At 44.1% G+C, this 23,121-nt stretch overlaps 1 protein-coding gene across 4 annotated transcripts in view; it reads left to right on the top strand.

The window, feature by feature from the left end:
* The first annotated feature begins 1,263 nt into the window (after window positions 1-1,263).
* BMPER (BMP binding endothelial regulator) overlaps window positions 1,264-23,121 on the top strand; it is a 233,619-nt gene continuing 211,761 nt past the window's right edge. For 2 of the 4 annotated variants that reach the window (XM_072964689.1, XM_072964690.1), the window contains exons 1-2: window positions 1,295-1,536; window positions 2,589-2,674. In XM_072964689.1, the coding sequence (XP_072820790.1) occupies window positions 1,404-1,536; window positions 2,589-2,674 (219 nt within the window). In that variant the 5' untranslated portion in view covers window positions 1,295-1,403. Of the gene's footprint in view, window positions 1,537-2,588; window positions 2,675-23,121 lie in introns of all 4 variants that reach the window. The other 2 variants (XM_006201883.3, XM_015237306.3) reach the window with 2 other exon arrangements.

Here is a 23,121-nt window from a genome sequence, read left to right as displayed (position 1 = left end):
AGAGTCCCCTAATTCTCATTTGGTTACAAAAATTCTTCTCTCCTCCTTTGAGCAGAGGGTGCCACGGCTTGAGCGGAAGGCCGCGGTCCGGCCAGGGGGGATCCGCCGGCCGTAGGGTCGGACTATAGTCACCCAGGTCTGCGGAGGCGAGAACTCCGAGCAGCCTCCGCTGCCTCGGCGGCTCCAGCCAGAGATTAGCCGCCCCGCGGGTCCCTCCCTCTTTCTCGGGTGAATGAATGATTAGTCAAACAGCACCCGCCCCGGTCCGCCCGAGTTTGGAAGGGAGGAGTCATGGAGCGACTGTTCCTTTTTTTAAGGGTGAAAGCGTTAGCTTCTGTACGTTTATTACTCTACCTTGCGCGCCGTTTCAATTTCTGTCTTCTCTACTGTCATGACGCGCAGACACATAAGCACAGAGCACTGATCTCGAAGGCCCCTCGCCCCTCTGACTGCTCGGCCCGTTGAGTCCGCTGTCGCGTCCCCACCAGAGGGAAGTAAAGCAGGGAATGAAAAGTTAGGGGGCCCCCGGCCCCGCGTTTGTCGCTTCTTCCCAAAGCTGGGGCACCTGGAAAGAGTAGGGGTGCTGAGGCGCTCTGCGCCCCATATTCTGCTCCCTCCCAGGGTTGGAGCACCCGGGCGTGAGCAGGGGTGGTGCGGCATACCCCCTTAGGGGAGGTTCCCGCGGGAAAGGGAGGAGGCGCCGCGCGCTCCGGGCGGTGGAGACACGCCTGTCCCGCTGGGATCCGCGCCTAGGGGCAAGTGGTTTCCCTCGAGGGGCTGGGGAGTGGGCTGGAAGCCCAGCGGAGACGAGTGCAGGGCGCGGGCTTCTGCAGTCCCTCCTGCGCCGGGGCGCCCCCAGCGGGTTCCCGGAGGCGCCCGGTGCGCCCGGGTCTCCGACGCCAGAGCGAGCGTGCGCGCGGGCCGGGTCGAGAGCCGGTGGGCCGGCAGAAGGTGGGAGAGCAGGAGTGGAGGACGCGGCGGCAGCGGCAGCGCCCCGGGGCAGTCGCTGCAGCCCGGGCGGCGGCGGCGGAGCAGCGGTGCGCAGCAGGCAGCGCAGCCACTCCTTTCTGCCTATCTCCAGCTGCTCTGACACCCCCTTCTCCCGGCCCCCGCTCTGTCGTAGAAGGGCAGAAGACTAAACCGCTGCAAGCAACTCCTTAAAAAAAAAAAAGCCGCATTGGAGGAGCCTGGCCGCAGGACCCTCCTCCCTGGGCGCCCCCCACCCCTCGCCTCCCTCTCCCGCCTCCCCCCGCCCCCCCCCGGCTCCCGGGCGCCCGCCTCCCTCCTTCGCGGACTGTCTCCCGACTCGCCGGCTGAGAGCCCTTTTTGACTGCGAGCGGCGGTAGCGGAGCATAGGCGGCGGCGCGGGACCTGCAGTCGCCCGGGATTCCCTCCAGGTGACGATGCTCTGGTTCTCCGGCGTCAGGGCTCTGGCTGAGCGTCCCTGCCGGCGCTCGCCCGGGATTACCTGCTGCGTCTTGCTGCTGCTCAATTGCTCGGGGGTCCCCATGTCTCTGGCTTCCTCCTTCTTGACAGGTAGGGGAGGGGGCGAGAGGCACCGGCCCTCCCGGATGCTGGTTTGGTACCTGGGAGAGGAGGCGCTGGCTTGCCCCGGGGACGGGAGGGTGGGGAGCGAGCACCTTGGAGCCTGCTTCTCGCTGGCGGATGGGGATGAATCGAAGCCAGCGGGGTTAAAGGGTGGGAAGGCAGTGAGTAGGTTAAGGGGTGGAGGGCGGGAAGGCTGTTGATAGCGATACTGTAGTGATAATGGAAATTGTTCCATTTGAATTTGAGAAATTATTTTTAGTTTTCTTCAAGCTTTATTTTGATCTCTTCTCCCCGATACAACTGAGAAGAAATTTTGCACCGTTTTCCACCCGTCAGCCTTTCTCACTCTATAGGTTTCCAATATAGCTTTTGTACTGGGAGTGACTTTTAAAACATCTGCTCTCTAGACCTTGAATTTAAAGAAACCATCATATTTTAAAAGGGTAATAATAGCAGGATATAATAATTATATGCTTTCAGGCAGGTGAAGCCCTCAGCTGCTATTCTACAGGACATACTGTACTGACACCTGGTGCAGAAAAGAAAATATTGAGTCAATTTCTAAGAGAAGAGGAAAGAAGATAGTGTTTCAAAAAGTGATTTCAACTCAAAACAGTATGAGGCAGATTCATATGAAGGCCTGTTCATTGACTCGGTCCTGAATTTTGTTCAAATTTAAAATCTACCCTAATGGCCAATTTGAATTTTTTTGCATATGGGAGTGTGTGTTTAGGTGTAATGCCTTCATAAAGGAGGGGTACTATTAAAGACCCAGTGAGATACTTAGAATTGTACTCATACCATCTGAGAAAAGAAAATCTATCTATATAGCACAGCTTTTTTTTTTAAACCTGTTCTAATAAAACTAAAATAGATTTTTTTCAGAAGGACCTTTTCTGGTGAGCTTGATAAGTTAAAACTCATTAGGAATTTCTGAAATTTGGGTATAGCTATTTCAAAAGGATGAGTGTAAACATTCTATTTTTTGTAGTAATGCCACTCAGCTAAGTTTAAATAACTTTTTTCTTCCTTTACTTCAGGTTCTGTTGCAAAATGTGAAAATGAGGGTGAAGTCCTTCAGATTCCATTTATCACGGACAACCCTTGTATAATGTGTGTCTGCCTGGTGAGTATGGAGATCAGGTAATGTGAAGTCAGTTGCTTCCTCTGAGAGGGTGAATGGATTAAGTGTAGTAATATAACCAGCTTTTAATAACTGATTTTAGTCATTGCAAACCTGCACATAGCTGGTGAATTGAATTCAGTGGGATTTCTGAGTTTTACGGACTTTGACAACTTCTGTTTTATCAGGCTGGGGAATTCTTACCTTTGATATCAGGGAATTCTTATCTTTGATACCACATTACAGAAGTAAACTTAAGATGGACTTTGTATGGCATTGTCTCAGTGATAATTACCATTTGCTCTTCTGTTCCCGGGAATGGCTATTGCCTCCAAACCATAGGTGCCACCAAACTTTCTGCCTTGATCTCTGAGCTTAATGTGAAAATGATAACATTTAGGTATAAAGGTCTGGGATAAGGTATGTGAGCAGGGGAAAGAAAGGTGACATACACAAAGCACAAACATCAGGGCAAAATGTAATCTTGGATTTCTTGGCCTCTTATACCCTTGGCTCTCAAAACCAGTCTTTATATTTCTGATTTGGAAGCATGAGTCAGAAAGGACATTCTATCCTTAGTAGAGAATGATACTTGGCTGTCAGCTGCTTAGTTAACACTGGCAGTGGCTAGTAGATGAAAAAAATAATAATTTGTTTCCATTTATTTTAGTGGAATAGTTAATGATAAGATCTAATAAGTAACCACATGGGGGAGATTAAGTTATAGGAATAAGAAGTTCTGAGATGACATAAAGACTCACAAAGAGCAACATTTTTGCTTAAAAGTGTTTTACACGCCAATCACTTTTGGCAAACCTTGATTAAGAACTACACATCACAAAACCCTGTTGGAAATACATTAAGGCAGTCAAATGCAAAGCCTCAGAGTGATAGATGACTGCAGGTTATCAGATCAGCATGCTGTATGGAACTGGAAAAGGGATTCTTCTGTGTTTTGGTGAAAGCCAAGCCATCTGGGTTTAAACTACCCAAACGTTTTCATGACAAGAGATGAGGTCAGTGTTGCAAAATGATAAATGGGTGAAGGTGAACGTCTGTATCAAATGATTATCAGGTTCTGAAGACTAAGGAACTCAACAGAAATAAAGGTTAAGAGACATTATGTTTGCAGAGATGCTAAGTATTGCTGCTTTAGGAAAAGAGAGCTAAGCGAGAGGGGCCCTTTAAATTTTGTGTTTATGAGCTGCCTTATTAACGAACGATCTTTCACTAAAGGACCTGTTGAAAAGAAGCTTTGCGTTTAAATTCTGGCTTGGCTGTATACTTACAAATGTGTGTGTTTGTGAAAGAAGATAATATTTTTTAATTTCTCCTATCTGTATAATGTGAGTAAATTATTTTATCTTACTCTCTTAAGATTTCAGAACAAATTAACCCTGATGGGGAAACGTCTAAATGAACTTGAAGCTCCACATGTTTTTCCTCTTCGGCAATATTGTCACATTTACAAAGTTTAAATATACAGGTCAGGTTTTCCAAACTGTTCCCAAATAACGTGAAAAATTCTTTACCCAGCATTTCCCCTTTTCAGTCCTCCTGCCCTGGGGGAAAACCTTTCTCTGAAAGTACAGCCTTACTGCTAATAAGACGGATGTTAGAATCTTGCTGTTTTGAAGGTAAAGAGTAAATCTAGGAATGAAAAGATGCATCAGTAAGAATTCTGGAGTGATATTTATTCCAGAGAAGCACTGATTAAGTTCAGAAGGGTAGTAGATTCATTTATATCTTTGAGTTACATTTGGAGGTATCTGCCTTAGTGAAAGCTGTCAGAAATGCTTTCTAAGCATATGAAGTCGAGACTCTGGCTACTCGACTCACTTACTATTCAGAGGTTGCCTCAGAGCTCTCACTAGCTGAAAGGCTCAGTGATACGTTACTGTGACCTTTGCAGGGTTTAGGATTACAGGGCCCAAGTTGTCATAGTTGTTATTGCTTCCCGAACATTTGTAATACTGATAAAGTTGAGTAAGAAGAGGTGGACGGCCACTTCTCTATCTGTATCTGCTCTTGTAAGTTTCGGAGGGACCCACTCATGACAGTGAGTCCCTCAGAAACTTACCACGTGCCATGAATTTCGAAGCACCAAGCCCGCCAGGAGGTTAGTTGGCATTTTTATATTTAGGCTAGAAGGTAGATTTATTGAGCAAATAGATAATGTCAGATTAGCAACCAATATTTATATGAAACAATTTATTTGTTGGTACTTATCTAAGCCTACATTATTTCATTTAATCCTCACAAAAATCTTTTGAGGATTTTTACACCCCATTTTACAGATGAGGAAACTGAGGCTTAAGGAAGTTTGGTAGCTGGTGAAGGCCATATTTTAGTAAACAGTGGAGCTGGAACTCACTCTCACCTGCCTCTAGAGCACACGCCTCTAACCAAGCAAAACAGGCTATTTTCTAACTTAAAGATGTGAAAAAGCTAGGAAAAAAATAGAAAGATTGTTGAGTTATTTTACTTTTTGGCATTGCTTGAGTTATTTTGCTTTTTTTCTCTTGAGTCTTTCAGGAGTTCGGTTAGCTAACATTTGTTAATCACATTATACAAAAGGAAAATCTCGTTATGATTTCAGTTGACCTGCAGGGAGCTTTAGTTGTGAACTAGTTTTATATATGTACATTAAGAGGGTATGTAATAGTCAAAACTGTACTTTGGATAAAGAAAATAGTCATATTTAGTTTGTGTTGGTCCAGCCTTTTGGCAGAAAGTTACCTAAAGCTGAGTATAAGCTCGTATCTTATTTCATAACATGTACTAAAAAAAAAAAGCTAACCTCAACGCATGCTTAAAAAAGACGTAAAATGTTACAGTTGGGAGGAAATAGGTGGCACAAAGTCCTGCATATAATTACAGTGTAAAAGCTTGAAAAACCCCACAAAATCAACTTAGCCTGATTTAAACCTTGAAGCTCCGAAATGTTTCAGAAGGTGGAATGAGCTCATTTCTGTGGGAATTTGGAGGATGACAGTGGGCGCAGTGGCCACGGCGAGCAGGACTGAATAATTTTATTCTCATCTGTCCTCGTCTGCCTAGACCTGCGCATCTTGCCAGCATCAGCCACGGTCCAAGAATAACCTGTTTGTTAGCTGACGATGGATATCGTTTTAAAGTGTGTGGGTCAAAAAGCTGCAGTTCAGCTATTCAAGGGGAAAGGTGAGAAGCTGGACCACTGTCCCAACATTCAGGGAAACGGGGAGACAGTTTGGATTAAAGATGCAAGTGCTTCATTATTCAGTTTGAAAGCAAAGCACAGCTTTTTCCCACCTTACAAAATGGGCTTTTGTGGGGCCGAGGAAGGAAGGCGGAGACTTATTGCTGTTCTGTCTGATGTTTTTCCCCTTCTCGCTAGAATTTTTTTTTTTCCTGTAATGCCTAGAACAACGTGTCAGTGCCTCCTGTGAAGTACAGCTGTCCTTCCAAGCTAATGACTCTAAAGTGGTTCTCTGGATCTTTTGGGCATCCGCAAATCCACCCAGTGTGCCTGGGGAAGTGGTACCCCTGCTCTTCTCACCCCGTTTCCACCTAACCGTAGCATGGAAGGAAGTGGCACAAGCCAGTGAGCTCGGCTCAGTACTGGAAACCTGAGAAAACTTTGGAGGCTGGGACTCAGAAAACCAGAAGTCAGTCGGAGCTTAGTTTGGCATACATTTTGTTCAGCAAAAAACATTATTCTGAGGTTTAAATTTCCTCTTTTAAATCCAGAGGTGCAATTTCGAAATGGACCCTCTGCTCATAAAAAGCAACGTGAAATTTGGTGTTACAAGAAGTGGGGCTCCACCTAGCCTGGAGCCCACCAAGTGCTGCAAACAGAGGGGGCTTTGTCTGCTGTCTTCTACTTTGTAATCGCAGAAATCCCCCGTCACTAAATAAGCAGCTACCAGAATCTCTGATTCTCTCGGGTTCCTTACCTCTGTAAAATCCTTGTGCTTTTTAATTGTTCAAATTAACTGGCTAGAGAATAGTTATCTGTTATCTGGACAAGTGTTAGGCATGTGTTTGAGGACGAGGGAGACAGCGGTGCATCAGGATTCAATTTGTGCGCGTGTGCACGCCTGTGAAGGAGAGAGGTGGAGAGGGGGAGAGTGAGGTGGGTGAAGGACGAGGAGAAGGAGAAGGCATATGAAGCGGTCCTGATGTGTTCAGAGAGATACTGCACTCAGTACGTGCACATCTGCAGAGGTTGTCAGAGTTTTTTTTTTTTTTGAAAAGTGTTTTGTATCATTTTTAGGCTTTGGGTTTTGGATGTTTACTAAGGAAATGATCAAGATTTCTATGTGTCTGTCTGTCTGTCTGTCTGTCTTATTTATACTTTGTTTAGAAGGTGTTGTGACCAATTGCTTTTCCATGGAACAATTTAGTTAATAGAACAGTTTTAGGGAAAGGTAACTAATTTATGGCATCTTGCTGGCAAACTCACCAACATCAGCTCTGAGACAGTTATTATTACCCATGTCTTTCTTTTTAGTTTTCATATATGTACTAATATTGTTTCTAAGAACAGATTAGATCTTTAGCTTTTTAAACTTAGCTAGTTATCAAAGGAATACAGCCAATTACAAAATAAGAAACAACAGAATGTGGTAATCCAATCATTAGGACAGTCAAATGTGCTTACACATATTCAAGAAATCAAAATAATTAGTTCATTTGTGTCATTATTATTACTGTTTTTTTTTTTAGATTCTTCATATAAATGATGTCATATGACATTTTTCTTTCTCTTTCTGGCCCACTTTACTTTGAATGATAGTCTTCAGGTCCATCCATATTGCTGCAGATGGCATTATTTTATTCTTTTTTATGGCCGAGTATTGTTCCATTGTATGTATGTACCACATCTTCTTTATCCAGTAATCTGTTGATGGACATCTGGGTTGTTTCCATGTCTTGGCTGTCATAAATAGTGCTGCTATGAACACTGCTGTGCATATGTCTTTTTAAATTTTTTTTTCCTCTGGATATTATTACCCATGTCTTATTGAGGCTCAGGAGGTGGAGCAAATGTCCTGAGGTGACATAGTTATTGAGAGACAGAACTGGGATGTGAAACCAGTGTTTCCTCCTCTAAACCAACTTGTTTCTGCCAGTCATTTATTACTTAACAAACGTCTGCAAATACTTCCAAGGGCTTCAGAGAGTTTTTGCAGCCTCTGCAGAGCTGATGTGGGCTCACTGTGGTGGGCATTTAGAGTGATTTTGGTCTTGTAACACAAACCAAGACTGGACTTGGAGGCCCTTTCAGAGGAAGACACAGTTCGGACAGCTATTGGCTGCTATTGTATTATTTTGGCAAAGAGATTTGGCCCAGGCATCAGACAGACCTGGGTTCAGATCTTGGCTCTGTTAACTTACTGGTGGTGAACTAGGGAAAGTTATCTCACCTTTCTGAGCCTCAGTTTCCTCATCTGAAGAGTGGGATGGCTTTCACCACTGCGCTCATAGGCTTGCTGTGGGAAGTAAGTGAGATGCAGCAATTCGGGCTTGGCCCTGGGTTTGGCATGCAGTCAGCTCTCTGGGGTGATTCATGATTGTTGCTGTTGACGATGACGTTACTGTTTAAATTCTTATTTCCTCAGTGGAATAGGATGTAAAGGTTCATCAAAAAAAAAAAGAGAGAGAGAGAGAAATTGATGGAGAAGAGACATAGGGATAGTGATGCCAAGCCCACCCATTGTTATGAATGAACAGGGCGAAGTCAGTAATGTTTTGTGGGGTTTTCTGTCCCTCCAGACTTGGACTGGACCGATCTGAGCTCCTTCCTTATTGGTCCAGGGGTCTGTGAGCCCTGGTGTAAGTTTTCCCCTTGCTCTCCATTAAACACTAAAAAAACTTTCTGTGGAAGAGGGGCCTCGTTTTTCTGCAGAGTATTTACATCTTGATGCCTGTGGGGTCACCTTCACTTGTACTTTTATTGGCAGAGGGATAGGGTTGGGACTCAGGAGCGCTGTAATCCTGGAAAAACTGCCTAGTGGTCTGGCATCATGGGGATTTTCCTGGCCCGCCTTGTGGAAGTCTCCCAGCCCCGTTCCAGACCTGAGGGGGTTTTTGCTGCCTACTTCCTTGTGGGCTCCCGTCTTCCCCACCCCATCCCATTTGAAACACGCTTTCTTTTCATGTCAAGGCACCGGCCTTTACAGTGCGCATCAACAGTAAACTGTGTTTTAAGTGTAGGAATTGATGGTGAGGAAGGAGAGCCCTTCCCCAGATGGGGATACAGATAAAGTGAGGGCAGGAGAACAGGACATAGTGGCCAAAGTCAGGCAAGGCACAACGATGGAAAGTAAAGCCCATTAAGAAAAGTTTGTTGAATAAACAAAGTATATCAGTTTCTCGCACCCTCTTCTGTGGTGCTTCTGTCCAACCGATGGTCTACGGGATACTTTGTGCTCTAGAAGAATACTAACAACATCACCTTTCGTGGCACCGGGAGGTCAGGTGTGCTTGTTGAACTTAGTTAAGATCAGCTGGGTGTGTATTTTAAGACCTCTCGATTCCCAGCTCCAGTTCTATAAAACACCGCTCAAAGCACCAGGGATAACAGGTTATAAGTTCAATAATATTATTCTTTCTTCCTTCTCTCCACACTTCATTCTCCCCTTCCATTTTTAGCCTTTTCTGTCTTTGAAGCATTGCGCTGGTTGGGCGCCTTGGGGAGGCAGAGACCAATAAGACAGATTCTGGCCCACAGCCTAAGTGGGAGAGAGACACATGCATAAATAAGTTTCACAGGAGTGACAGGAAAGCACTAGACTAGACTTGAACCCAAGTACTAGGGGAGTTGTTGATGAATTCTGATTGGACTACCTGGGACTTCAATGGGCGGAGCAAAGAGAGTCTTGGCAAGGCATGATTGGAGGGAAGGCACAGAGGAGTGTATGCTTGGGAATCATGGGACGGTGGAGTCCAGTGTGCCCAATGTGTCCGAAGCTCTGATGGAAGCTGGAGTTCGAAGGCCCGCGTGGAGCCATCAAGGGGAGAAACTGGAGTGCAATGACAAGGAGATCAGTTCCACTAGTGTAGTTGGGGGAGCCATTTAATACTTTGGCATAACCACAGGACATAATAAGATGTGTTTTCTATAAATGTCTTTAGAAGCTTCTGTGGGAGATGCTTAGAGTATAGGAAGGCTGGAGTTTGGCCAACAGACTCCAGGGATGGTTGTGGTCAGGGAGAGCCAGCAGCCTGGAATAGGGATGGGCAGTGGGAAAGAAGGTGTTGGGAGAAACCAATATTGCTTATTCTTTCAAATTACTTTAACTGCCTTCTAGTGCTAGAATATTTGGATGAAAAGGCTCCAAGTAGTGCCCAGAAAAACATAGTAAAGAAAATGCAGTAGTCATTACAGTGGGATGATGTGCTAGTGTGTTTCTTTGCTAACTACTTGGTGTCTCTAGAGCGTTTCTAGGTGCTGCCACTTGAATAGAATGGTTACTTCCAGATGTCGCTCTGAAAATTCCATTTTGGGTGCCTACTCTCTTTTCTTTTTTTTTTTTTTTTTAACATTTTTTTATTGACTGATAATCATTTTACAATGTTGTGTCAAATTCCAGTGTTCAGCACAATTTTTCAGTCATTCATGGACATATACACACTCATTGTCACATTTTTTTCTCTGTGATTTATCATAATATTTTGTGTATATTTCCCTGTGCTATACAGTGTAATCTTGTTTATCTATTCTACAATTTTGAAATCCCAGTCTATCCCTTCCCACCCTCTACCCCCCTGGTAACCACAAGTCTGTATTCTCTGTCCATGAGTCTTTAGATTCCACATATGAGCGATCTCATATGGTATTTTTCTTTCTCTTTCTGGCTTACTTCACTTAGAATGACATTCTCTAGGAGCATCCATGTTGCTGCAAATGACGTTATGTTGTCGGTTTTTATGGCTGAGTAGTATTCCATTGTATAAATATACCACATCTTCTTTATCCAGTCACCTGTTGATGGACATTTAGGTTGTTTCCATGTTTTGGCTATTGTAAATAGTGCTACTATGAACATTGGAGTGCAGGTGTCATCCTGAAGTAGATTTCCTTCTGGATACAAGCCCAGGAGTGGGATTCCTGGGTCGTATGGTAAGTCTATTCCTAGTCTTTTGAGGAATCTCCACACTGTTTTCCACAGTGGCTGCACCAAACTGCATTCCCACCAGCAGTGTAGGAGGGTTCTCTTTTCTCCACAGCCTCTCCAGCATTTGTCATTTCTGGACTTTTGAATGACGGCCATTCTGACTGGTGTGAGGTGATACCTCATTGTAGTTTTGATTTGCATTTCTCTGATAATTAGTGATATTGAGCATTTTTTCATGTGCTTTTTGATCATTTGTATGTCTTCCTTGGAGAATTGCTTGTTTAGGTCTTCTGCCCATTTTTGGATTGGGTTGTTTATTTTTTTCTTATTGAGTCGTATGAGCTGCTTATATATTTTGGAGATCAAGCCTTTGTCGGTTTCACTTGCAAAAATTTTCTCCCATTCCGTAGGTTTTCTTCTTGTTTTATTTCTGGTTTCCTTTGCTGTGCAGAAGCTTGTAAGTTTCATTAGGTCCCATTTGTTTATTCTTGCTTTTATTTCTTCTAGGAGAAAATTTTTGAAATGTATGTCAGATAATGTTTTGCCTATGTTTTCCTCTAGGAGGTTTATTGTATCTTGTCTTATGTTTAAGTCTTTAATCCATTTTGAGTTGATTTTTGTATATGGTGTAAGGGTGTGTTCTAGCTTCATTGTTTTACATGCTGCTGTCCAGTTTTCCCAACACCATTTGCTGAAGAGACTGTCTTTATTCTATTGTATATTCTTGCCTCCTTTGTCGAAGATTAGTTGACCAAAGGTTTGTGGGTTCATTTCTGGGCTCTCTATTCTGTTCCATTGGTCCATATGTCTGTTTTGGTACCAATAGCATGCTGTCTTGATGACTGTAGCTCTATAGTATTGCCTGAAGTCTGGGAGAGTTATTCCTCCAGCCTCTTTCTTTCTCTTCAGTAATGCTTTGGCAATTCTAGGTCTTTGATGGTTCCATATAAATTTTATTATGATTTGTTCTAGTTCTGTGAAATATGTCCTGGGTAATTGGATAGGGATTGCATTAAATCTGTAGATTGCCTTGGGCAGTGTGACCATTTTAACAATATTGATTCTTCCAATCCAAGAGCATGGAATATCTTTCCATTTTTTAAAGTCTTCTTTAATTTCCTTCATCAATGGTTTATAGTTTTCTTCTCTTTTCTTATTCACAGAAGTAATGTGATGTATGTGACTGTGCTTGACCCCTTTGGCAAATTATTCAGCCTGGTAGATATTACCGTGATAGTAGGCACTCTTAGCGGTAGCACACATTTTATCCAATAACCAAAATTGGATGGCTCACCTTAAAAAAAGTGGACCCATGTGCTGGGACCCCTGGACTTGCAGAGGAATTTTTGAGCCCAAGTTGATAGCACTCGGCAATAAAATAGCTGGAAGAGGTGAGAGATGGGATGGATTGAGGGGAATTTGGGAATTCTAGCCAATGTTGTAGATAATGTAGGAAGGGAAGAAGCCACAGATATGAGGGATAATGAGTTCAGACTTGATGGGCTGGGTTTGATAGACTTTCCGCGCAGAAAAGCCCAGTAGGCTCGTCAAAATGTAGATCTTGATCTCAATAGAGAAATCAGGACTAGAAGGCAGCAATTTGTTAACTGTCTACGTCGAAATAAACTTCAAAACTTTGAGAGTAATTATTTGTATTGGGAAATTGAGATTTCAAGAAATGAACGTACAATAGTAACTAGAAGAAGGGCCATATTTAAGAGAAGGTTAGAAAGGAAGACGCCAATGGCCGAGCTAGTTACAGGAGACAGAGAAGCAGGAACATGCAGGTCAAGACAGAAGAGATTTGAAGAAGAGAAAACCTGATTCGATGGAAAATTGCAGAGTTAGATGAAACCTTTTAGGAGACGATCAAAAAAGGAACTTTCTCATCATCTTCTTGGACTATTTGAAAGCATCAACAATGGTGCCCACCTCCCCGGTACCTGCTGCACATTTTCACATGGAATAAAATTGATCATAGATGGAATTTGGTGAAACCCCGTTTGAGAGAAATCCCAGACTAAGATTACTGTAGGGATGTTGAAAATTTAGTGCAAAAATCACAAATTTTCCAAACTTTGATTTGAAGAGATTTTAGCAAAAGTGAATAGATACCACGTGACATTTTAAAAAGTCCCCAAATGGAACTAATTTCATGAATAAAAGTAAGAGATTTTTGCAAATGTCTTTGGAATGTTTCTAGAGTTCAATGCAAAAACAGACAAGGCTACATTTAGACATTTTTTTATTATGAATAAGAGACGCAATATCAAAGAACCTGCCTAGTATAAAATCTCACCATTATAAACTTCCAAGTTTGCTCCAAGAAACAGCTAATGATGCTTTAAAAAACAATGTGCTATATAATTTAATCCCTTAGTTAGAGCTTCTGGGAAAAAGAGTTTCTTTTTTCATTAAATTTTTAATGCCTGTTTTGTCATTGAAGTGCAGCTGTGGAGTGGTGGCCTTGGTTCTGAAATTATGGGTTCAAATCTCACCGGGGCCACCTTGTAGTTGTGCATCCCTGGGCAGGCAGTTGGCCCTCTCGGAGCCTTCGTTGTGGGTGTTGAGCAAGTCACGCTGACACGTGTGCCCTTCAGCTCCATTTCTAAAGAGAAATCATACAGACCCTGCCTGTTGGCTGTAGCCATTCACTGAGGTGATGTGTATGGGTTAAATGGGATGGTGTTTGTGAAAGCCCTTTGTAAACAGTGTAAGTGGAATTATGATTAAGGGCAAGAACTTGAGTAGAAGAAAGCGACGCATATGCTGTGAACCAGTTTTTAGCACATACTTCAATGCGAATATTTTTTAAGAATAACAGTATAGTGGTTCCTGTGTCTACTCCTTAATAGTTGTATGGCCCTGGGTGAGTTGCCTAATATTTCTGAATCTCGACATCTTTATTTTCATCGCAGGGCTTTTGTCAGAATTGTGAGTTAAAACACTGAAAATTTGTAAAATGGGATCTGGAATTTGGTAAGCACTTCAGAAATGATCGCTACTGCCGCTGTGTAAATGCTAAGAAGTGATTCACTAGACTACTGAGATACTTCTAAGAAATGATCAAACGGACTCAACGGCTTTTATTTCATTTTATTGTCAATTCCTGTGCAGTGTGTTTACTCTGAATTTCTGTCAGGCTAGACAGTAGAACTTCAGTAGAGGGACTGCTATCTTTTCTGGTAAAAGAAAATTCTGAAAGTATTTGGGGCTTAGCAAGATGGGCTGCTCCTCTGTTTTTCATCTTCAAAAGTCCACTTGTTTGATTGGCTTCCATCTATGGGCAGCGAATGACAATGTTGCGTTCACAGTGAGGCCGAGCTGTCCTTGGTGACACTCGCCACTGAATCAGGAAGTGGCAGGTGAGAAGCAGAAAGCAAATTACAGAGTGGACCCCCGAGCCTGCCACTTCTGAGTCCTCACCCTCTGAGGGTGTGCAGAGCCCTGCCATCTGCCCAACCGCGGTCAGTGTGTGGATGCCCATGGTGTGGGACCTCTCCCAGTACAGAGGAATCCCGGGTGGACTGACATGACCGCATTTGGACAGGTGGACCCTATGACTTCACAGAGCTTTGTATGTTTGCGGTGCGCGGTCCCACCAACTCCTCTAAGAACGTGCATCTTCTCGCCTACAGCATGTTCTGTGTTGCACGGTAGTTACTTGGGCAGCTTTATCTTATGAGCTGAGATCTTTGAGGGTAAGAACCTTGTCCCTCATCTCCATAAGCCCCATGGCTTCAGTGAGAGGTCCGCAACTTGGGACTTGAGTGGGAGTCAAACTGGAGTTTCCTGTTTATAGTTTGGGTTGTTAACACTTGGGCTAGTTGCCCCCGCCCCCGGCCCCCAAGAATGGAACTTCAAGTTCCAAAACAGTTTCCCAGAGTTTGTCACAGAAGGTCAGCCTCCTCTATAAAAGACATCCTAAATAATCTTTACAAAAACACTTTTTTTCCCTTTGAAAGGAACGTACTCACATTTGAAAAGTAGGATCCTATAGAATAAGACCTGCTTTTATTTGTGACAAAAGGAACATTCCCTCTTACAGAAATATCCTGCTGCCGAAAGCAGCCTCCTAAGTGACAACGCAGGAGGCGTGCCGGGAAGGGGGGCGGGGCGGACCTGGGATTTTCTCAGTTCTGCTTTTAAAAAATCACAATGAAAAATGCCTCTGATCCCTGTGTCTGCCATTGCCTGGTCATTTCCTCCCCCTCCCAGTGAGGCTGACTCCGAAACCTTGACACAAGCCTTAGTGTTTATATTAGGTTTTGGATGTTAGCTCCCTTGGCTTCGGGGAACAGACTCTGTTGAAAATTATGTTTTTCTTTTAAGGACAAAGGCCTTATTGTATGTTCATGTCGTGCAGTGTAATGAGTTTTTTGTTGTTGTTTTTTTTTTTTTTATGTTAGGTAATGGGTGGGACTGATCTGCCAAATGAGAAGCTCAAAGGTCTGTAACCTGAATGGCAATTTGAAGGTTGTGTGCAAGTTACTCAACAAGAGAAAATGAGAGGGTGGGACAAATAGCATCTTCAGTGACCAGAGCAGGTCTCCTGAATGCCCTGCTTTGATGGAAAAACTAGAAAACGACTCTGGGAGAGGATGTGCAATGTGAGTGATGATATCCCCAGAGTACTTCAAAGGGAAAGACCGTGAGAAAAAAAATAACGGTGATAACAATCCTCGCATTTTCACTTGTAAAAGCACGCACTTCCCAAATAGCTCTTGTATTCTTGGTCAAACAAGTAGATTTTGGCCGGATGGACTGTCATGGCTGCTAAGGCCGTCAGGCGTAGGCTGAGCATCTTATTTTGAGATGCCGGGCGGTGGGCCTCTCTCTTGTGCTGCTGGACTTTGCAGCTGTGAGGGACCCCAGAAGACTGTTTTCCAGGAGAGACCGAGCTGGCCCTCTGAAAGGAGCCAGGAAGACTAGAGGGCCCAAAGCTGTTCTTATTTTTATTTGGGCCTTGTAGCATCTTTTTCTTAATTTTTCCTTCTCTTTCTCAGTTAAAAAAAAAAATTTTTTTTTCTAAATCTATCCTCCTAGGTTCCCCGTGGAGGCAAATCTGCAAACTGCAGCATTAGCGATAAGGTTCCTTTAACCCCGCACTGCTTTCCTTTCAGTGAGCAGAGTAATGACATTTGCATTCTTTTCCATATTTATTCTTTGAGCCTCTTATTAAAATATACTGGGAGGATTCCTTTTCCATTTTCTTTTCTAATTGAACAGAACCATTCGAGCCAAGATCAGACAATGGCTTCCTCTGGGCTCAGAGGACAGGGCTGCATCTTATCCGTGGCCTGGGGGGAGGGACTTGCCACTTCTGCCTCCAGGAGAACCTTGCTGTGCAGTATTTGACCGCCTCATACTGTCCCAGTACCCCTCAGAAATTCATGAATTTTGGAGACTTCTGGTTTGTGGATTTATAGAGCAACAGCAGAGGCATCACAACTTTCACATGCCAGTGTTTCTTGGTCTCAGGGGGCTGCCGTTTTCCTGGATGAGAGGACTGATCAGATGAGATATTCTCCCCCTTGAGAGCGGCTGGGCCACGTACCTAGGTTTGTGCTCCTTGAGCGGAACGGGACCTATTAGAGTTGATATGTGGTGGTTTCCTGTTTTCAAGCACACGTGTGAAACGGTGGTTCCAGGACCCACGGAGGTCACCCTGCAGCCTCATTAGCACCTCAGGTTAACACCCAGATGGAAACTCCTTTCTCCTAAGAGGTGACTCAAGTCAGAAACTGGGGACTAGGTGGATGGCAGGGAAGCGGCAGGGCCCTACCTATTTTGGTATCATTAGTTATTTGCAGGGTGGCTTCTGTTGGAGGAACTAACATCACTTTCTTCCCGCTGGGATGTGCAGGGAGGGCCTGTGCCAGACAGCAGTGGCCTCCTTTCCCATGTGATTGCCTGTGTGTGTAGGAGACTAATTGGGATTTATTTAAAAATGTGACTTTTTTTTTCTGTTTCATGCAAGCCATACACTGGGCAAAGGCAAAGAGACATTTGCTTAAAATACTTTACACACTAGTTGGCCAAGTGACAGAAAATAGAGCTCCCAGGTTTTGGCGTTAGACTGAAGCATATGAAATATTGGATATTTGGTGCTGACCTATCGAAACAGCAATTTTTTGTCTTTCAACCTCAATTTATGCTTTGAGCACCTCCAGGCTTTTTCACTGGAGATAGTTATCCTGGCGGGTTGTTGCAATGTATCTTAATGAAGGGGGCCTTTAAATTCAGGGTGAATTGACACTGGGTTCACAAACTAAAAATCAAATGTGGTGATATAGTGAAACGTAACACTTCTCAATCTCTGAGCCCCCCTCTCTGAATTAGCAGGCTCTTCTGCACGTCCTCAAGACCCTCCTGATGGTGTCAGGGAGAAGGGAGGGAAGCAGTATTCACCTTGGTACCAACGAGATGGGGCATGTGGTGGGTGTCCTGCAGGAAACGTGGGAACCAGACTGCAAGACCGAAGTAGGAAAGTGATTGATGGTTATTAAACACAGCACATATGTATCAAGCATTTATGTTAATAAGGGCCCGAGGCACTGTGAGATTGGAAAAATGCTTTTTTTACATAAACAAGAAGAGATTAAATTATGGTCCAGATAGTTTTGAAGTTAGGTCTCTTTTATTGCTTTCGAGTTCTTTGAAAATTGATGAACACATGCAGACCATAGATGTTAACTCTTGGTTGGAATGCCTGATTAATCAGAACAAATTATTATTCCTTGACTGTACTAGATGATATATTTGTATACATATGCATTGTGTATATATGCATTTAATATAAAATTTGGATCATGGATTTAGTTTGCAAATGACTTTCTCCCCTTAGAGAGTCTAAAATAAAACTGTGAACATGTGAGTGAAGCAGTGTGTTGTATACACATTGGAGGAGGCCCTTAGGGTAGACCTTTGAGCACTGGTGATGAGGGACAATTGCGTTCCCATCACTGGCAGCCTCTCCCTCCTTCCTCCTCACCCACCCACCTCAGTCTGAAGTGGCCTGTCTTCTCTCACACAGGTGTAGGTCATTAACAAGTCAGTGCTAAGAATTCTGCCTTGAGTTTCCCCTGTTTTCCCACCAGGACCCCAGCAGAGGTGACTCTCAGTTTTTAATGTGCACAAGAACCTCCAAGGAGCGTGTTAAAAGTGCAGATTCTGGGGTTCTACTCCAGATATTTGAACTCAATAGGTCCGGCAGAGACCTGAGACTCTCCATTTTTAATAAACTCTTCCCAGTGACTCTATGCAGGGGGCCAACATTTGAAAAACTCGTCCCAACTGAGGTGAAAAGAAAGAGAAGTCTCTGTGAACAGAACCATAAATATAGGTAGATTCCTATTGAAGCCACACTAGGTAGTGGTCAGGTATGGCTCAAACTCTGTTACTGGTACCAAACTTATCCATGGGCCAACTCTTATTTATGTAACATGATATTTGTGGAGCTGTCACACAGTTACCTTATACATTAGCCATCTTTATTGAAGTGCTCCTTTTTCTCTTTGAGTCCTCCCCTCCGTCAAGCTTCCCTTAGTCACTTGATCAGAATTAATCACTTGTTCTTTGAAGCCTTACATTGGTTTCTCATACTATAGCCCTTATCCCTGCCTACCCTGGAGTTTCATTAATTATTTGCTTGGCTATCTTCCTACTGGCCTTTGGGCTTCTTCAGGGCACAGATAGCGTCTGATTCTTCTCACCATCGCTCAAAGCATCTTGAACAGCACCTTGCACACTGTAAGTCTCAATCACTATTTTACGAATCAACACCGTGTTCTTAAATTGGAGGCAGCCTTACCTTCCTCTTCCTCAAAGCCTCGCAGGGAGGTGGATAGAGGAGGCTTTCTCAAGAAACCTGTTTCATAGCTGAGATAATTAAGGCCCAGATAAGTAAAACAAGACAAATCTTCCACTGCAAATCAGTAAGAATTGGGACTGTAATTCAGCTATGGGAATCTTGACTCACCCTGGGTAGTCTCTACTGAGATAACTTTCAGGGGATGTTTCCTGACCACAAGTCCACAAGTGTTGAGAAAGCACCCCGAGAGGGTGAGAAAGAGAGACCCAGCAAATCACTTCCCTGGGGAATATGTTACCCGTGCCTGTGGTCCAGGGAGGTAGAGTCCTGCCTGGTGCCTTTGAGTGGGACAGGCTGACCCTCTGGGTTTCCGCCAGCCTTTTCATGGGATGGACTCCCGCAGGGATACATTCCGTTTCCTGTGGTCTTTCTGTGACAGACAGCAGCTGCAGGGTGAAGCTGATGTGACGTATGTTTCTTGCTTCTCCAGCATGAGCCAGCTAGATGTAGCAATTCGACAGAACGGCCAGGGTTTTATGACAGACTTGCTGCGATTCAGCAGCATCTGGAGGAGCCAGAGGCAAGCAAATGAAGAGCTGAGGGCCAGGTGAAGCGAGATTTAGAGATGCCGCTTCGCCCTAGCCCCTTCCACTCCCCAGCCTCTGTAACAGAAGCTGTTCCTTCTGCTGGCAACTTTCGTCTGGTAGGTCCCTTCCTCGTCCAGAACAGGCCCATTCTGGGAAATTCCAGTTCCCTTCACTCTCTTGGTGCCCCTGGTTTCTGCCCACGCATTCCTTTCCCTCATCCGTGAGAGCAGAAAGTCAAGTTGACGAGGTTCTGATTCATGTTGCCTTCACGTGATTCTGGTCACGTTGCTAAACTATTTTCCGTACTTTTAATGAGAGTCCTTTCTCTAAAAAAATTTTTCAATGAGCCTGGCATTCCATTGTTCCAGGGTTCCACCTTTATCATTTCCATCTTTATTATTTTTCACTGTGTTATTTTCCTTCTCTGTTATTAGCCCAGCATTTCCATGATGTCACCCCTCCTCCGGTTTTGTGTCTTGTTTTTCTCTGTTTCAGCTTTTAATTCTTGGTTCCAACCCGATAATGAAATGCACAAACAGAATGACAGTGGGGTGGTGGTTCTTCCTATACGCAGCCTGTCGGCCAGACATTTGAGGGATGGAATGGCCAGCGGGGAGCTCTCTGACATTGGCCGGTGGAGGCCAGAGGAGGGCCGTTTGTGATCATGACTAAGGGGTCGGGGGAAGGATTGCTGGGAACAGCTAGGCTAGAGCAGTGTCAAGCGTCCAGGTGGGGGTTTAGTAAATATTTTTCACTAACGATGGTGTGCTGATATAATTTAGCCTGGTGGAGAGAATGCCCAGGGGAACTTTAACAGCCTTCAAGTATGTGGGAAGAAATACGATGTTGAAAGGACAGAGAGGAGTACAAATCCCAAAGTTGCAACATATCCTCAGCTCCAGCTTCTCCACTGGCCGCTGCCTCTCGCTCGCTGTCAGAGTGAGCCCCAAGGTGGCTGTGGGGTCTTGGCTTCCCTGCCTCTTGGCCAGTGCCTGCCTGTGAGTGCAGGCCTCTTCCCTAGATCCAGAAATCCTAATTACCCTGCCGTAGATGAGCTCACGCTCCTAGCTCTGAGCCACATTTGTTGGGATCAGAGATTGAAAGCAGGGCCTGACTGTGGACTCTGTTCATCCCAGAGTTTTGGCTTTAGACTGTTAGTAAAACTGCAAAAGAAAACTTAAAATGAGGGAGTTTCCTTTTTCTCCCCTTTTTTTTCACTGCCAGGGGCTTAGTGTTCTCTTACTCCCACATCCATCTTTAACACTCACCTAATCTTTGCTCACCAGGCTCTGGTGGGTCCCAGCTCCCTTGTTCCAGGATGTGGATCCTAGAATTTTTCCTTGGTGTTCTCAGATCTTCTAGCCAGTCAGCATTTTCCTGAACTTGAGTCTGTTCCCTCGGAGATGTAGCTTGGCAGGCACGGTGGTTATTAGCACTAGGGGTGAGGAGTGGCCAGCAGTGGTCAAGACAGCATCTCTCCTGAGCTTTCTATGGTGGACAGCGACAGCGTCCTGAGACATCTTGGTCTGTAGGTATTGACACAGTGGCAGGTGCTGAGAGAAGGTGACCTCTGGTGGCCACTGGATTAATTTAATAATCTCAGCCAGTGATTATGTGCAGTTGTGTGCATCTGTGCCTGCGTGTGCGTGTGTATAAGGACTTACACGTCCAGAGTTCTCTCTGCATTTGAATGCTGGGTTTATAAGAATTTTGTTTATTTGGCTGCTCTTTCTTAGACCTTTTTATGCTGGGTCTTCCTTATCTTTTTGAACTTTAAATATTGGAAGGCCCTGGAATTCGATCAAAACATTTTCTCTGTTTGCTCTCTTTTCCTAGGTGATTTTTAGGTAATTTCATGGCTTAAAAACCATCTATATGCTGAAAATTTCTACATGTTTGTTGCCAGATCTCTCACCCTTCAAGTGGGCAGACTTGTAAATTCAAACGTCTACTTGGCATCTCCACATGGATACCAAGGAAGCATCTCAAACTTAAAATGGCCCAGAGATACTGTTTTCCCCACCATCCCCCAAATCTCATTTCCCTCAGTCAGCAGTGCCAGCTGCCCGGCTCCAGTTTTTCAGTCCATCATCTATGGTGTCCTTCATTCCTCTTTTCCTTCCATCCCGTATTCAAGCTATTAGCAAATCTTGACAGCAAAACCTGGAAAATGTATCTGACAATTTCTAACTACCTTCATTAGCCCTTTTACCTCTGGACAATAAGGTATCAACCAGTGACCCCTGAAAAGTTTATATCCACTTATTTCACTTACTTACAAGAAACCCTCCAGGGGCTTCCCATCTCTCTTGGAGTACAGTGCGGAGCGTTACCAAGGCCCTGCGTGATCTGCCTTCTGATGCTGTCTCTGGCCTCCCCTCCTGAAGCAGCCTCCCCTCTCAGTCTGCTGCTCCAGCATGAACCCACCACCTTCTCGATAAGGGCCTTGGCGCTGTTCTGACCTGGAACACACCAATATGTTTACACATCCTCATTCCTTCACTCTAGCCTCTGAGAAAATGTTTCCTTTTTAGAGGTTTCTTTTTTTTTCCTCTGACCACTCTCCCTAATAATGCACACCCTGTCATTCTGTTCCTTGTCCTGCTTCATATGATCCAGAGTCCTCATCAGTGCCCATTATTCCACATATGCCTTTGTTTCCTGTCAGCTCCGTGAGGATGTGGCCTCTCCTACCTACTCAGGCGGTACCCCAGGGCCTGGGTCAGTACTGGGCCTCCCCAGTGCGTATCTATTGGAGGAGTGAGTATATGCTGTGTGTGTTTAATTTTTTGACTCAATAATTTGAAGATCTAACTAACTCTTTTCCTCCAAAATAAACTGAATTTTCCTTTCTCCTCTAAATTCTGCCTTTTCTGTAATGATGACTTGCCATTTTCATAGCTCACGTTACCTTGCTTTGCACGTTGAGTCGGATGGTGGGAAAACCTGTACAAGTACACTGACCAAAGGTGGAAAGTTGTCTCCAATGGACTGTAATATAATCACAGTAAAGTATTTCCTAAGCAATAATAATTATAAGATAAAATGTATCTTGTTGAAACCATTTTAAAAAATAGACATTACTGCTTATACTTACGTAGCAGAATAGTGACTAGTTTTGGAATGTAAATTATAATTCAGTATGTTGGCATTTTATACTTTACCTGAGAAGTTTTGTAAAAGAAAAACTAGCAAATTGTGTTGACTATTACAGTGTCAAAGAGCAAGAGAAAAGTGGCACAAAATATTTCCTGTGATACACATAAGACAGACTGTTCTCTTGGCGATGCCTGGCCACGTTGCTGTACCTACTGGGATGTCATCATTGAGGGAGATTCCTTCTGTGGGTTGTCAAATCCCAAAGGCCAGACATATGTAGGTCAGATTCTGTCTCAGTGAGATAATGGTGTAACATAATTTCTCTGAGGCTCATTCAGGGGCCCACGTAGTGTCTGGAGAACCAAGAGGATCTGGATGATCTCAGGGAGTTTATGGCAGTGGAATTTGGTTGAAACAGACCTTCGCCTCCTCTGAACTCGTGAAGAGCACTGTGTCCACTCCTGTTGCAACATGTGAGGTGCTTTTGCTGTGTTTATTCTCTGGCCCTGCTCCCTCTTGGACTGTAAGCTCTTCTAGGGCAGAGAATGTAACTGATTCATATGTTCTGTTCTCAGCAAAACCTGGCACGGTGCCTGGCCCACGGCAGGGGCTCAACAATATTTGTCAAGTGGATTCTTAGTCAGATAGATTTGGATTTTGCAGTGCCAAGGTTGAACCTGCAGAAAAATCCAAGTTTGGAGCCAACATGTCACATTTTCTAAGGGCCGTTTGTTTTCTGTTGACGTTTTTGTCTTATTTTAGATGTTAAAGCTTTGGAGATGCTTTTTTATGATGAAACCCTTTTAAAAACTAGTTATGAAGGGTAATCAGCATGGCAGATCCTTTCTT

Source organism: Vicugna pacos, chromosome 7 (genome assembly GCF_048564905.1).
Source record: "Vicugna pacos chromosome 7, VicPac4, whole genome shotgun sequence".
In the NCBI taxonomy this organism is placed as follows: domain Eukaryota; kingdom Metazoa; phylum Chordata; class Mammalia; order Artiodactyla; family Camelidae; genus Vicugna; species Vicugna pacos.
The sequence above is the reverse complement of the archived record's forward strand: the minus strand, read 5'-3'. Positions and strand labels throughout refer to the sequence as shown.